At 37.7% G+C, this 16,663-nt stretch overlaps 1 protein-coding gene across 2 annotated transcripts in view; it reads right to left on the bottom strand.

The window, feature by feature from the left end:
• LOC107592661 (striatin-4-like) overlaps window positions 1-16,126 on the bottom strand; it is a 27,147-nt gene extending 11,021 nt beyond the window's left edge. The window contains exons 1-9 of one of the 2 annotated variants that reach the window (XM_016282200.1): window positions 15,894-16,126; window positions 15,474-15,771; window positions 5,488-5,591; window positions 4,573-4,649; window positions 4,337-4,415; window positions 4,054-4,239; window positions 2,966-3,140; window positions 2,727-2,883; window positions 2,280-2,381 (exon numbers count right to left, since the gene is read on the bottom strand). In XM_016282200.1, coding sequence (XP_016137686.1) covers window positions 2,280-2,381; window positions 2,727-2,883; window positions 2,966-3,140; window positions 4,054-4,239; window positions 4,337-4,415; window positions 4,573-4,649; window positions 5,488-5,591; window positions 15,474-15,758 — 1,165 coding nt within the window. In that variant the 5' untranslated portion in view covers window positions 15,759-15,771; window positions 15,894-16,126. Of the gene's footprint in view, window positions 1-2,279; window positions 2,382-2,726; window positions 2,884-2,965; window positions 3,141-4,053; window positions 4,240-4,336; window positions 4,416-4,572; window positions 4,650-5,487; window positions 5,592-15,473; window positions 15,840-15,893 lie in introns of those variants that run through there. The other variant, XM_016282201.1, reaches the window with a different exon arrangement.
• Between the last annotated feature and the right edge of the window lie 537 nt (window positions 16,127-16,663).

The raw sequence follows: 16,663 nt of genomic DNA, 5'->3' as shown, positions 1-16,663 counted from the left end.
AAAATTATATATATATATATATATATATATATATATATATATATATATATATATATATATATAGTAGTTTATAATAAAAGTAAAAATTAAGAAACATTAAGAATATCACTATGAGTAAAATGCAGTTTTACAAAGGACTTTGCAAGTATTTTAAAGTTGTCTCGAGACTTCAGTTTTATTAGGAAAAAAAAAGTCCAAATCATTTAAACAAGCATTTCTGATTTAGCTTGTTTGGAATGTCAATTTCAATAAATAGATTCAAAAAACAATTGTGTACTATGCATCATGTAGTTCTCACTATGAATTTTACTTCTTCTTCTCCTCCACCCATGCTAAGAAGCGTATATGCATTTTACATAAAAAAATTTTTTTTAAAAATGTAAAAAAATATTACAATTTATTAAAGGTACAATATGTACGTTTTCACCGCTAGAGGGCGCGTATTCTAAAGAAACAAAGGCGTGGTTTGATGACGCCGTGACTGAGTGTGGAATCATGGGAGTTGTCGTCTTCATCCCCACAGCCGACTAGAGTTGGGTACCGAAACCCGGTACCAATATGGCACCGGTACCTAAGTAACCGGTGTGGTTTGGTATGATATGGTATGGTATGAGGCCGCTGAAGCAATTGCTAATGAGAGACGAGAGTGACACACAGCTCGAAAGCAGCCGTTTTATTATGCCACAGTCGACCGCTTCTGCTCCTTCCGGTCGTGCGTATGTGGGGTAAAGCAGCGCTGTTTTATCATACTAGATACATTTGAAAGTTCTGTTATAATGCTACTCTGTGCGGTCGTCACCGGTCTAATAAAACGCACAACATATTAAAGCGTCTTTGGTGTTTCCATGTTTTCTACAAAAAAAAAAAAAACGGAAATCGTTATACCGGCGTTATGACGTCATTGGCAGGCGACACAATGACACAATAGACACGGTCCGTGTCACTAGTTAAATTGCTTATTTCTCTGGATTTAAACATTCTTCGAAACATTTGGGATAATTCAACTACACAAGTCAACAAAATATATAACACTGTTCTAGTGGTTTTTGGATATTTTAATAAAAAATCTTACATATTGCACCTTTAATAATCACTGCTATACTGATAAAAACGATTATAACTTTCAAATTGTGTAAATATCATATATTATAATATACAATGAGGAAAAATGCCCACATTTTTATTTTACATAGTACATAAAATATTTGTAATCTTCTTGGCAACAAAGATGGTTTGGCTGAATGTTTTCTCGCTTTAAATAAATAAACTAAATAAATAAATTGACAGACAGATAGATTCAAAAGCCAACTGAGCAACATGTATCATCAATCAACTTTCTGCTATGCATTTGACATTTATAAAAAAGAATATTTGCATTCGTTATACTGACAAATAAAATGAAAAATGGTTCAATAATTTCAGTGAGATAATATATAATATAATATAATATAATATCAAATTAAATCAGTATAATACACTTTAAAATAATATAATCTACAATGTGGGGAAAAAAATTAATTTTTAACAAAATTTTTATTTATCAATGCATTAAAAAAGTAATGGTTGAGCAATGGAAATAAATAAATGACTCTTTTAAAGGTGGGGTAAGTGATTTCTGGTACCCAATGTTGACAGTTCAAATCACCAAAACAAACACCCCTACCCCAAAAGGGTCTCGCCCCTATTTTGATAGCTCCGCCCCACACATACGTACACAACCCAGGCAACGATTAGTTCTGTGAAACAAAGCAAAACCAATGTTACACCGGACGCGAGTGGCGCGGCACGACAAAATACTATGGAACTCATTATAATCAGTGATGCTGTCTACACCATAGATATATATATACATATCTAAGGTCTACACTGGATGTGGCGCAGCACGACAAATCCCCGACAGAAAACTGCTGCTGCGTTCTATTCATGACGTATTGATACAAATTTCAAATGATTTTCAACGGTTGCTTTGTTGCGTCCAGTGTACTAGACAGACTTTAGCTGTTGCGGCGCAGACACGGTGTTACTCAACTATCAAGAAGAAACAAAGCAACCTCGGCGTCCGATCGCAGACCGGTAGACACGCCCCTTGCTGCTGATTGGCTACAAGTTTGTTTTGCTATCCGGCCCGAATCAGTTTTCTAAAGCATTTTTTTTATTGCTTACCCCACCTTTAATCCATTTCAAAGCAAATAGCTGTAAACATTAGGCTTTTTTATGATCTAAAAGTGATCAGTTTAGGATTGGAGGGTACATTCAGAGAGCCGGATGGTTAATATTACCCTCTCCGGAGCGTGTCTGGCCCGGGATAGTAGGAGGTGGAGTGGGTCTGGGCGGGAAATCTGACATAATGCCTTGCAACTTATTCCGGCGGTTTTCTGAACCTGGGCAGAGGAAGTGAGAGGACTAAACAAACCAGCAGACAGAGCAGGAAAAAATTTATAAAAATCCACTGCTGCCAGTCACTCAGGTAAAAAGAATATCAGGGAAACAAACAAGCGTGCAGTGACGTGAAGGAGGTGAATGGAGGTCCCGTCAACAGATTTCATCAACAGGAAGTTACAAACAAAAGCAAATTAAAAGAAAACAATAAGTGGTCACAGCATGACAATAAAGGGAAGGGAAACCCTCACATCCACTGTCAAAAATACATGCAGGAATGGCGAGTTGTCTAGTAGTACTTTTCATGACCATATTTCCAAAAATTTTGAACATATGGGCCTCCATACCTAATTCACGGCCATCTCCAGATATGCGAGCTTCTCCCGCCCCTTCTCCTTCCTCTCCTGAGCCCAAGAAATCAAACTCGCCCAGAGCGTCCTCAGAATCATCTTCATCATCGTCATCCTCAGGGTCAAGATCTGTGGTCATGGATTCTCCACCCATCTACATGTGCAAAGGCGACACGCTGTTAGGAACAAAACAGGATCTGTGCGTGCAGACCTTATCTTCATGTAAACACTCTGACCTTGCTCCTGGACTTCTTGTTTTTGCGTCCGTCAATGCAGTCTGTAGTCATGCCCTGGAAGTCCTCCTCTTCATCACTGTCATCCTCATCGTCGTCCTCACAGCCACGAAGGAAAGGAATCTTATCCAGGACAGAGCTTCCCAACCGTTCTTTAGAGCTCTCTTTTCCAGCACGTCTGCAGGAGAGATATTTCTTCATGATTACCACAACAAGCATAACTGCAAAAACTTTAGTTTCAAAAATGGCCTTGCGAACACTTATATGAAATTAGAACACCTCTTTCAAGTCTCTTGTGGATTATTGATTGTCTAAACTGCTAAGAACAACAATATGATAAAGTACACAACGTTCAGTTAGGAGTTATATTTATTATGAACAGTTAAAGGAATAAACAATCCCTCGGCCAAGAAACAAACTGCATTATCCTAACAAAATGCTGTCTGCAGTTGACAAGCAACACAAGTCAAAGTGCAGTCAAAGGTGTGTGCTTATAGCAGCATTCAGCTGTGGGAGATTTGCTAAGTAAAATAAAACAAAATTAAAATGAAACAAAAATAAAATAAAAGCAAGACAAAATTTTTTACATTGTAATACAAAAAAACAAACAACAACAAAAAACAGAACAAAACAAAAAAATAGAACATTACAAAAACAAAACAAACAGAACAAAAGAAGAATCAAGCACAAAAAATAAATACAACAAAAAACAAAACAGAACAAACAATAACAAAACAAAAAAGGAACAAAACACAAAAAAGGAATTAAAAAGTATAAAACAGAAACCCCCACTCACACAAAAAAGAAAATCATAGAAAGCCAAAATAAATTTTACAACCGAAATTTAAGTTAGAATTGTTTCAGTATGTTTTCATAATATCCCACTTATCACACAAATAAATAACAAATAAATGGGTGTTAAACTGATTGATTTTTTTTTTTTTTTTTTTTACAAGAGATAATTTAATTAATTTTATAAGAGATTGTTTAATATCGATTAAGATTCCTCAATTCCTAAAGATGACAGAATTTTCATTTTTGGGTGAACTATCCCTTTAATACTAATATGTCAAAGTGCGTGTTGCTCTAACCGTTTGATTTGCTCTTCTATCTGGCGCACTAGTAGTGACTCTCCTCCACTGTGAGGTTCTGGTTCTGTGGGCGGTTCGCTGGGAGGAGGCCCATTCGCCTCTGGGCTGTTGCGACCCAACAGGGAACGAACACGTTTGGAACGCATGTCCAAGATGGTGTCAGAATATCCCACCTCCTCCAGATACCTGCTCATGTGCACACACAAAAACACCACATGCACAGGGTCAGCACAATATTTTTGATAAATAAATCTGAAAATGAATGCAAACAAAATACACTGACTTGCGCAATAACTGACGGCCCTCCTTCCAAGGCATCTGATTGGTTGGTTCCGAATCTGAATCTGCAGGCCCATTGGGTACTGTGAGAAACAGAATGATGTCACTGAACACAAAGAAAATATATAACCAGCAGCATACAGTATTTGTTCTGGGCATGATTAACATGTGTTGGTAAATTTGAACCACATCAAGCTTCATAAGTGCATGTGTTTAATAGGTTAGTTTTTGTGTTGTTACTTGGTTCAGCTTCTGTCTCTGGTTTCTTCTCTCCAGGGCTCTGGTCAGTAACACTTTTCAGCTTCTGATGTTTGGCCCTGGGATCAAAATGACAAGATTATAAGTGATTAACACACAAACTCTTGGAAACATCCTCAGATCTCTCAATGTGCTTCAGGACAGCATTTTCTCTCAAACAATTAAACAGAAAAAAATGAAAGCAGAAAATCAAGGCAACACAAAAACGAAACCCAATATAAAGCAAAAAATTTTTAACAAAACAACACAAAAAAAGAACAAAACAAATACATAATAGAACATAAAAAGAACAAAAAAAAACAATACAACAAAGATCAAAACAAAAATACAGAACAAAAAAAAACAACAACACAAAACTACAAACCAAAAACAGAATAAAGCAGAAAAACAGCTAAACAAAACAGAAAAGTAACAAAACAAAAATAGTACAAAGCAGAAAAAAACAACATAAAACAGAACAGTAACAAAACAAAAATATAACAAAGCAGGAAAATAACATAAAACAGAAAAGTAGCAAAGCAAAAAAAGAACAAAGCAGGAAAAAAAACTATATAAAACAAACATGTAGCAAAACAAAAAAAGAACAAAGCAGAAAAATGACATAAAACAGAGAAGTAGCAAAACAAAAAGAGAACAAAGCAGATATAAAACAGTAAAGTAACAAAACAAAAAAATAACAAAACAAAAGTAACAGAAAACAAACACACACACAAAAACAGAACATAAAAAAAGGAAATTTTACAACAGCTTAACATGGCTCATCAAATTAAAATTGAAAGTTGTAACGGTTTCGATCCATTATTTATCACTTTTTTGTAATGTTCTATTGTGTTTTTACTGAGCAGGGGTTTCACATTATACGGCGAGCTAAAGAGGCTCATCTGTGTGTCGGCTCACCTCTCCTGTTTCAGAGCGTATTCCAGCATCTTGATTCGCCGCACCAGATCCTGCTTCATGTTCTCCTGACCTTTCCTCTCACCCTGCAGAAACGCCACCTGAGCCTGAGACAGCAGCAGCAGCACAGGAAGACAGACAGACACAGAGGGAAAGAGAGAGATATAAATAAGGTAAGGGTTCAAACGAGATATATCTGAGCGAAAATGAAAAGTTATATGCAGAAGCCTCGTGACCGTACCACCACCAATGACATTCTGAGGGCAACGGATAACTAAAGGCCTGCAATTCCACAAGTTTTATTTTAGACTGCTGCTGACTGTGCGCTGACCAGAATCATGAAAGGCAAATATGTTGACAGAAAAGAGACGATAAAATCGGAGAAACCACAAACCATTCATTTCCAAATTTGGCATGGTTTAAAAGTGACAGAAAACAGATAAATAAAAATGGGCCTCGATCGCCCCCTAGAGTCCACCGTAAATCCCACATCAATCAGAAATAACTAACAATTTACATAATTTCAGATTATTAATCATGTTTGCACGTCTCTACTACAAAATGTGCTGCTTTACGACCGAGTGAATCTATGCCTTTAGGTAAACAAAAAGTCAAAAGTCACACAAGTCATCGGATCACAGTTGTTTTCACACTGCAGGACTATCTGGGGTAGCATTCAGTTGCTGCTGTGTTCACATTGCACGATGGATCGGCGACAAGAGGTTACACACTGCATGACTTTACAATAGGAAGAATCGAACAACTCTCCCTGAGTTCCATTCGGAAGGGCTCATCCCTATGCCCTAATCCGTTCAAAGGGTTTACCCTCCGGAGTGAGAGCTTCGAAGGGTTGAAGGGTGTAGGGGACCAAGCAACTGTTTCTTGAAGTGCCCATCATCACGAGCCCACACGGAGGAGCCGTCATCATACAAAGAATCTCCGCAAAGGATCATAGATAGCCCGAAGTGTCCATCAGTTGTGCCCTTCGAAATCCTTCATTCCGAAGGGCCCTTTGAAGTGGCCGGTATTGAGCACTTCGGTTTGGAATGAGCCTTCAATATGGCGGTCATGATTGTTTTCACTCCGAAGTGCCCTTCGGAGGGCGATATATCCCGTTTGGAACGCACCGTCTGTCTGGTCCACAAGCTACGTTTCATAACCAAACGCATGCGAGAAGTGATAAGGAAAGTGAGATCAGAGTTCTCACTCGCGCGAGACTGGAAATGTTGTTAAAATGTTATTAAAATTATCCTCCATTTCTTGGGTCCAAATAGACAGAGAAGGAGCCTTTCTCGGAACCGTAGCCATGCTTGCTGATATTGTGGTCTATAACTCCTCCCCGAAGCCCTGTACCTTGCTCTCTCATTGGCTGTAGGTCATCGCTGATGTATTTTTAAGTCAGAACTCGTTTCACACAGCAGGATTTTGAAACGCCGACAGGTCCAGATATTTAGCATGACAAATATTTCAGGGGCATCGATCGAGTCTTTTGAGATTTCTCAAAACTTGTTGGCGAGTGAAAATCGTGCAGTTTGAACTCGGCATAACAGTGATTAGAGTTGGTCAGCAGCACACTCTCCCTGGCACAGAAATCAATCTCACACACCCACACCATCGGTGTATCTCACACAACAGAACTATTTAGGCATTGGAATCTAAATTCCACATTCAAAATTACATAATAATAGTAATAATAATATAACTATAAATAAACTTATTTTTATTATTGTTAAAATCACACTGTTAATGTAAAACAATCTATAAATGTTAAAGGCACAATATGTCATTTTTCGCCGCTGGAGGGCACGTATTCAAAATAAACAAAGAAACAAAGAAACAAAGGCATAGTTTGATGACGCCGTGACTGAGTGTGGAATCATGGGAGTTGCCGTCTTCATCCCCACAGCTGAAGCAATCCGACGGGACTCGGGCAGAAATCATGTTCATGGATGCACTAATGATTTATTAACGTAGTAGAATGAAGCAGGGTGAGACTGAAAGCCGTCGAAGCGAAACGAGGCCGCTGAACGAGCGTGACACATGGCTCGAAAGCAGCGGAGCTTTTATTATGCCACAGTCGACCGCTTCCGCTCCTTCCGGTCATGCGTATGTGGGGTAAAGCAGCGCTGTTTTATCATACTAGATACATTTGAAAGTTCTGTTATAACGCTACTCTGTGCGGTCGTCACCGGTCTATTAAAAAACACAACATATTAAAGCGTCTTTGGGGTTTCCATGTTTTCTACAAAACAAAACCAGAAATCGAGTGCTTATGCCGTCATTAGCAGGCGACACAATGACACTATAGACACGGTCCGTCTCACTAGTTAAAATTGCTTATTTCTCTGGATTTAAACATTCTTCGAAAACATTTAGGATAATGTAAGTACACAAGTCAGCAAAATATATAACTCTGTTCTAGTGGTTTTTTGGATATTTTTAATAAAAGAAATCTTACATATTGTGCCTTTAATGTTTAAAAATATTACATATTATAAAACTTTTTAATTATGTAAAATATAATACATTATAATACATAAACTATTATAAATTATAATGCACTATTATAACACTAAAACTGACATCATTATTGTTATTTACAACAACAACAAATTAATGACTATAAAAAATAGCTATTGTTGTTAATGTAAAATCAAACAAATAAATAAATAAATCCACCACTACCCTTAAAGGGGTCATGTGATGTTGCTAAAAAACATTATTTTGTGTATCGGGTGGAATCGTTGCATTGCATCGCGCCGTGTAAACATAAAACCATGTCTGCATTTGTGATCGGAGAAATGACAAACAACAAGCGCTAAACTAAACACTGGTCAAAACCCGCGTTGGAATCGTCAGTGGCAAATTCTTTATATATATAAAAAAAAAAACTACTTACAGTCTGTGAGTCAGAAGAGCCGGCATTGTAGTCTACTCTACCAGTATCAGGAAACAGTCCTCCATAAAATGTGCTGCACACATCTGAATATTTGGGTTGAAGTGTTCTGGAACAGTGTTGTAAATACAACTTAACCACTGATTTCTAGTCGTGTCCTCTTTTGGAAGACCAAATAAAGTAGTTTCGCTTTCACAACGAAACACAGCATCACAAACGGTGGCCTTGAGTGAGCGGCGGACGGCGGATTCGACGAAGGAGCGTCTGGAGGGCTTGCGGCAACCACATTTGACGACCCTGGGCTGGACTCCGCTTCGTCCACGATGAAAGCCGATCCGGCGATCGACAGTGCAAAGTTGATGTATTTCCTCAGCGACCGGCACGGATCAGCTCTAGGCATGACGAAGCGGATATCGTCCTCTTTTGGAAGGCCAAACAAAGTAGTTTCGCTTTCACAACAAAACACAGCGTCTTCACGACATGGCGGCGGCAACAACAATACTACAGCGAGAATAAAAGTTACGCCTTCTTTCTTTGCGTGAACATTTGGGCGGCGTTATGCAAATCTTCCCACATCGTGACGTAGGTATGTGGGGGCGTGTTAGAACGAGCCGTTTTAGGTAGGCGTGGTTGACTCTTAACTTTTATAAAGAATATCTCTTTGGATTTGAGACTTTAGTCTTTGCAACTTTACAGATCTTCTTTATGCACCAAGAGCTTGTAACACGTCAAAGAGAAAGGAAAATTTGAAATTGCATCATATGACCCCTTTAATACTACTACTACTAATGATCATACAAATTCATTCATACAATCATCATTTTCAAAAGCATTATACTATAAATATTATACATTATTATTGTTAATACAATAAAATAGCCATTATTATTATTGTTAAAATCATGTTAAATGTAAAATATTATAAATAAGTTTGAATATCTGATGATTTAAATAAAATTAAATATTAAGTTAAAAAAACAACTTTTAATTTAAATTTAAAAATTAAACGGCTAATTATATAATAAATATCACCATTACCTTTCAATCAATAATACATAAACTATCATCATAATTTACAATATCAATCTTCTTTGCCCAAAACAGGAACAATTCCAGCCTGTTCTCTATTTGATCTTTATGTAAGCAATGCCAAGCCATAGATAACGTTCAAAATCACTCCCTGTCTCCAAGGCTGACTTGAAAAGTAAAGAAAAGTAAATCAGGTTGGCACAGGTCCTCATGGAGACCGGCTCGACCGTGGTTGCCATGGTGTGGGCAGGCAACCTGTTATGGCAGGTCTTTGGAGCACTTTGACATTTTCACAAAGGCAAGTAATTGCCCATGTTTTCAGCCTTTGAAACTGGGATACTTGTCACACAATGACTGGGAATCTGACATCATTGTCAATCTAGGAAATAGACTGCTTGGGAAATTACACTTGCAATCTACCTATCAAAACATAATTAGTCTCAGCAGCACTAACAAAATGGAAAAATCATAAATCTGATGGCTTAGAATAGTTATGCAGCAAAAGTGTAATACTTCTACTTGAACTGAGACAGTTCTAGCTACACAAGCTCGGTACTGTGTTGTTGCGCTGCAAAAAAACACAATATTTCTGGCCATTGAAGGTTAAGGAAGGGGCCGGTATAACCACACTGACACATGTATATGGTGGACCATCCCTCTCGTGACTTCCTATGGGTGGGAACAGGTCAAGGGCACATACAAACTCTCTCTCTCCACATTAGCACCCCTTTGAGACTCAGTCCAACAACTAGAGCAGCAGACGTTTTCTGGGACGAGCCTTTTTAAGAATATATGAACCCAGTGAACTCATTCATCTGAAAATGACTAAGTGTTTTTATACAACTTTTGTTCAGTAAGATGGTCTAACCTTTGACTTGCAGCCTTTGGTGAAGCTTAAATGCAAAAAAGGTTTTATTGACAATACAATGTCATATTGACAGTAAGGGAGTTGACAGGTGAAGCTACCTGTTGTTAGACTGATGCGTCTCTTGTGTAAAGATTCACATCATGAATAATTTGCTGACTATGTGGCAAAAATCAGTATTAAACTACATGCAAGAGTAGTAATAATGACGAACAGTGCTAAATAAATATTTTAAATGGATAGTCAGTGTTAATTGTAGTTATTACCACTCAAACCTCTTTCAGTAATCATAAAATCAACAGAGAGGCTTTTTGTTGTTGTTTTAAATATCTTGCCATTTTCCCACGGTTTGTGACCTATTTGATATGACTACAAAAGAATAATAATAACTATATTTTTTTATTATGATTATGAAACATATATTGTACTAATGTTACTATCATGTCAAATAATAGAGTTGTTTCTTGATTGGAACAGATTTGGAGAAATTTAGCATTACATCACTTGCTCAGCAATGGATCCTCTGCAGTAAATGGGTGCCGTCAGAATGAGAGCCCAAACAGCTGATAAAAACATCACAATCATCCACAAGTAGTCTACATGTCTCCAGTCCATCAGTTAACATTAAGTAAAAAGCGGCATGTTTGTAAAAAACAAATCAATCAAGGCATTTAAAACCATTGCTTCTGCCTAAAATACCATAATCCATAACTCTTCCACCAGTGAAAAAATCCACTGTTGTCTTCTCACATCTACATCCACCCATATATTTGTTTAGAACTGTTTTTGCTTGTTAACAGTGCTTGATCTGTGCATATTTCTCTCCTGATTCAGAGAAGACTTTTCCTGGAGAAAGCAAAATTATGGATAGAGGACTGAGCATTTAGCTAGAAGCAATGAAATAGGACCCTATAATCCATTTTTTTAATTAATTAAAATCATGGAACCTATACAATTTAACATCAATTTAGTAAAAGCTGAACAATAATAGCATTTTTAGAGCCCTATGAAATGTGTTTGTCTTGTTGCAAAATTCAGCGTTTTTCAATTAAATTTTTCTGGATTCTATTTTAATGGTTTAATTAAATTGTAATAATCAAGGTAATTATTTGAATGCATAAAATAACTTAATTTATTACAATTTATTTTTACAATAGCACCGTGAAAGGTTTTGTTTTTTCAGAAATTATGTGTTGTATTTTTTCTGGTTATCAGAAGGCGGCATATAACAAAAAACAAAACTTAAAACAAACTTATAATAATTTTATTAGTAATAATAGTAGTATTACGTACATTCTACTGCACAATAATAATATATTTCTGACACAATTTCTTCAAGTTAAACCAAACTTTGATTTTGACGGATAAGGACCTTTAAGTTTCTGTGTGTATGGCATGACGATAGTTTGTCTCAAATGAAACGGTAAAATACTCATGAAGTGACTCTCAGAGCAGTTCTGGGGATTTTGCTCATGTATTTATGTCCTCATTTATTCATATGTGTAGCTTAAGTATGTGAAGTGCGCCATTCGTTCAAACGCAGAACATGCACGATTCATATTTAAATAGTCTTTTTGTGGCTTAATATATACAGACACTAGCCCATATCGCATTTTGACTTCAGTGTACTGACCTACTTTTGATCAATCTAAACTTTGACAAATTCCATGACATTCCGCATTATACAGTAAAATTCATTTTTATGATTGGATTCCGCGATTCCGTCCGTGTTTTCCGCATTGCGGAAATCATAGGGCCCTAGAAAGATATTAAAGTTAAAAATGTCTTAATGATTGGTTTGTTTCTTACAAACATGCAGTTTTTTTCGCTTCATAAGATGTTAATGGATGGACTGGAGTGGTGTGGATTACTTGTGGATTATTGTGATGTTTTTATCAGCTGTTTGGGCTCTCATTTTGACGGCACCCATTCACTCCAGAGGATTCATTAGTGAGCAAGTGATATAATGCTACATTTATTAAAATCTGTTCAGATAAAAAATAAATTAAAACCCCTCATCTACATCTTGGATGGCCTGGGCATGAGTACATTTTCAGCAAATTTTCATTTTTGGGAGCACTAGCTATTCCTTTAATTTTAACAACTTTGTTATGTGTTTGTCATTATTATTATTTTTATTACTTTATTATTTTAAATATTACTTTTATTGTACGTTTAATTTTTCATTTTTATTTACTTACAGTAAAAAAATGGAAATTTCAGCTAGACACCAAGGCAACAATTAATATTTATATTTTATAGTTTTAGTTAACAATAATCCTGCATCAGAGGACATCATACCTGTCCTGCCTGCCACAAAGGAAACACAATGGCACAGGTGTCCCACATAAAAACATCAGGGAATGCGATGCCCCACGGCAGGGGAAACCAAGGAGGAGTGAAGCTACTCTCACACTACAACTGTCCCTTACCATCCTTTTATAGGCCAAGTCATAGACAATGTATGTATGTGTGTGTGTGTGTGTGTGAGTGTCATGGAAAACATAGCAGTTGCTCCCTGGCCTGAAGTCTGTGCACATTTCCATGGGCATGTCCAGAAGAGGCCTGACAGAAGAAGAACACATCCACGAGAGCCACAAGGCCTATCCTTTTATAGAGCACACTGACAGGTGTCCCACATAAAAACATCAGGGAATGCGATGCCCCACGGCAGGGGAAACCAAGGAGGAGTGAAGCTACTCTCACACTACAACTGTCCCTTACCATCCTTTTATAGGCCAAGTCAAAGACAATGTATGTATGTGTGTGTGTGTGTGTGTGAGTGTCATGGAAAACATAGCAGTTGCTCCCTGGCCTGAAGTCTGTGCACATTTCCATGGGCATGTCCAGAAGAGGCATGACAGAAGAAGAACACATCCACGAGAGCCACAAGGCCTATCCTTTTATAGAGCACACTGGCAACTCCTTATGTAATCTACTACAGGCACTGTTTGAATGGGGTCACTTAATTGCAAGGCTTTTTCTCAGGCCAAGATCTACTGCAAACTGAGCCAGTGGAGTCCAGACTCAAAAAAGACGGTTTAAGCTAATTTTATTCGGGGCAAATCCCTAATCCTCGGTTGGAACAGCTTTTCTCCGATCTCTAATATGTTCTTGATGTGAGTGCAAGCTTTCCTAAGAGAACTTCTGTTTCTAAGTTACATATAAAAGAGCTATACATCTCTCAGATGCCGTAATACGATGCAAGTAATAGCACTAAATGACGAAATTGTGCTAGAGACACAGATCGGCTCTCTTGGGACTGAGGAGAAAAGAAAGAAAAAAACATGCTTTAATTCTCCAGCAGGACTGCATTACGTCATGCCTCGAACAGAAGCTTCACAATTTACAAAAGAAGTAGCAGTCAATAGGGTCACGTGACATCACAAAGTCAATTATTATTAGAACACTTATTGAAAATTTCAAATAAATGTCAGCCGGAGCTCTTTTACATCACTGTCTCTGAACTGCCTTGATTCTATTATATTGCACTTAATGCCAGGGTTCTGAAAGAAGCAAAACAACAACAGAAATAGCATAGCAATTGTGCGAAGGACAGGAAATTAAGTGTACTTTTTTGTACCGAGACCAAAATAAGTGCTTGTTTGTGCAACCCTAGGTGACCTCTATTCTTAAATAATAATAATAATCAGTAAAACGTATTTCCTAATGACTTTATAAACCTTTTTGGAGAATTAAACGTACAAGCCTACAATGTACACAACCCATGCAGTCCGATTCCTAAACAAATGACTTGTATAAAATATTTTCTATAACCAATCAAGCTAAAACATCAGTGCAGTCTGATTTCGGAATGAATGACTCTTGTCAGCTGATTATTTTCGATAATTATAAAACACAAAATCGTACAAAAGTACACAACCATTGTAGTCCAATTCGTTAAGTTACTTGTATGAACCCATTCTTTTAGAGGATCTAACTAAACTTGACAACGAATGGTTTGTGTGATGCTTCTAGGTGAATCAAAAATCATCCAATTAAAAACATTTACCAGTAACTCGAAGCATTTAACTGACTCGCTTACTAAACCTCAATGTATTCCTTTTGTCACGTTTGAATAGAAATGAAGCAAGAAATACAACTGTTTCTAGTTCAATTCATACACAAATGACTCTTATGAGCAGTTTTTTAGTAAATCAAAAACATAAAACTCCACCAATATAATTTGTTTGTGTATCAGACGACTCTTAAACAAGCTGGTTATTTTTTTTATAAAGAATCAAAATCAAAACACACACATTTGGTTTCAGTTCCTGAATTCATTTAACTCACTTTCTGAACTGCAAGTTAAAGCGACAGTTCACCCAAAAAAATGAAAATTGTATTTTCATCTATTCGCCCTCAACCTGTACGAGTTCCTGTTGAACACCAGAGAAGATACTTCGAAGAATGTGGGTAACCAAACAGTTTCTGGTTTCCACTGATTTCCATTGCATTTCTTTTTCCAAACCACTGAAGTCAATGGGGACCGGCAACTGTTTGGTTACCCACATTCTTCCAAAATATCTTCTTTTGTGTTCAACAGAAAGAGAAACTCGTACAGGTTTGGAACAACTTGAAGGGGAGTAAATTACAGAATTTTCATTTTTGGGTGAATTATACCTTTATTATTTTGGTCATGCCCTAGTCTCGAAATTATGCACGTGATATTTCAATCAGTGTGTGACAACGTGTAGTTAAAGATACGCAATATGAGTTTTGTTTTAATCAAATGTGTTACCAAATTCGTATATAACGTTAGTTACGACCAGTTAATGTATTGCATTTATCTGCTTTTGAAAGCTGATCTCTTCATCGGCAACAAACTGCTGCCAGCAGTAAATACAATATGAATTGTATATTTGATTTGTCTTTTCCCCCTCAAAAAAAATACTGAAAGAACCGCTACGGTATTAGAATCGTTCAGATGAATCAGATCCAGAATCAATGCCTATCCTAAGGTAGGTATGGGTATTCAACAGAAGGATAATTTTTACAGTTACATTTGCTACTGTTTTAATGAATACTTAAACCCGATGTAATCACAAAACTACATCTAATCAACGATAATAGCAGGAGATCGTGACTTCTTCCTCCGTCTTATCTGTAAATGAGCTCTTCCTCCAGGAATCCGTCTGGAAGAGACCAAAACAAGCGATTACAAAATAAAATAAAAAAAATTTAAACTAGTTTTTTTACCCTCAGCTCGTCTCGTTCGGCCTCCCAGCGATATTTCTCGGCTTGAAAGCGGCTCCATTCATACTGGATGAAATGTAAGATCCCGGGCAACGAGAGGCCCGCGTCCCCGTCCTGCGGATCTCGCGGCTGGGAGGATCCAGCCATAGCCCCGGCCGCCGCGGCGGCTGCTGCGGTGGGAGCGGGACCGAGCATAGCCTTCGGCCCGTTCGGATTGCGCCCCGCTCCGCTTCCTGCAGCGCTCTGATTCGTTCCACCCGCCACCCCGCCGGATCTTTCCGCCTCCATCAGAGCGTTCGAGCTGTCGCCGGAGCCAGGAGGTGGACAAACAGAAGAATAAGCCACCCCGTTGCTTGAAGTCTCCACCGAAGCCCTCTCCCGTTTTCCTGCCCGATACAGACAGATAGATAGACGAGTACTCACACGCACAGAAAAGTGCCAAATAGTGCTCCACTCCGACTATGGAATGGCTGCGAACGCTACCAGCTCATAACTGCTCCCTATGGGTTATAAAGCTGGCTTCCGCAGGGGACGGTTCGCGGCTCCAAAAGCATGATTCTCTATTGAGGTCAATTCAAATTTCAAGACGTTTTTTGTTTAATAGGAGACGTACGACTGCTAAAACGTGTAATCGTTTAAATTTGTTGAATACACAGATTTGTTGCTGACCTACAAAATTTTAATCCACTTCAGCAATCTCTCTATATATATATATGTTTTTAAATACGACTCCAACATCACGGATGGCTGTGATTGGTCCATCCTGACTAGCGATGAGAAAAGTAAACGGGGTCACATGACGCTTCTCCTCAGAGCCGCGTGCATATTTATTTTATATGCTCTATATCAGGGTTCCTCAAATCTTGCCCTGGAGGTCCAATGCGCTGCAGAGTTTAGCTCCAACCCTGATCAAACTCAGCTACCTGTGATTTTCTAATGATCCTGAAGACAGTGATTAGCATGCTCAGGTGTGTTTGATTAGGGTTAGAGCTAAACTCTGCAGGAAAGTGGATCTCGTGGGCCAGATTTGAGGATCCCTGCTCTATATTGTCAGTTGTGAAACTCAATATTCTAATTTATAATTCATTAGTTAATTTTTTTTTATAAAATTGCAGGCAGAAGCATTTTAAAATACATATTTTATTTTATATGAGTCAATATAAAATAAATATATAAAATATTTTGTATGATTA

This window comes from Sinocyclocheilus grahami, unplaced genomic scaffold, assembly GCF_001515645.1.
Source record: "Sinocyclocheilus grahami isolate Dianchi unplaced genomic scaffold, SAMN03320097.WGS_v1.1 scaffold156.1, whole genome shotgun sequence".
NCBI lineage: Eukaryota > Metazoa > Chordata > Actinopteri > Cypriniformes > Cyprinidae > Sinocyclocheilus > Sinocyclocheilus grahami.
This window is presented reverse-complemented; position numbering and strand designations above follow the sequence as displayed.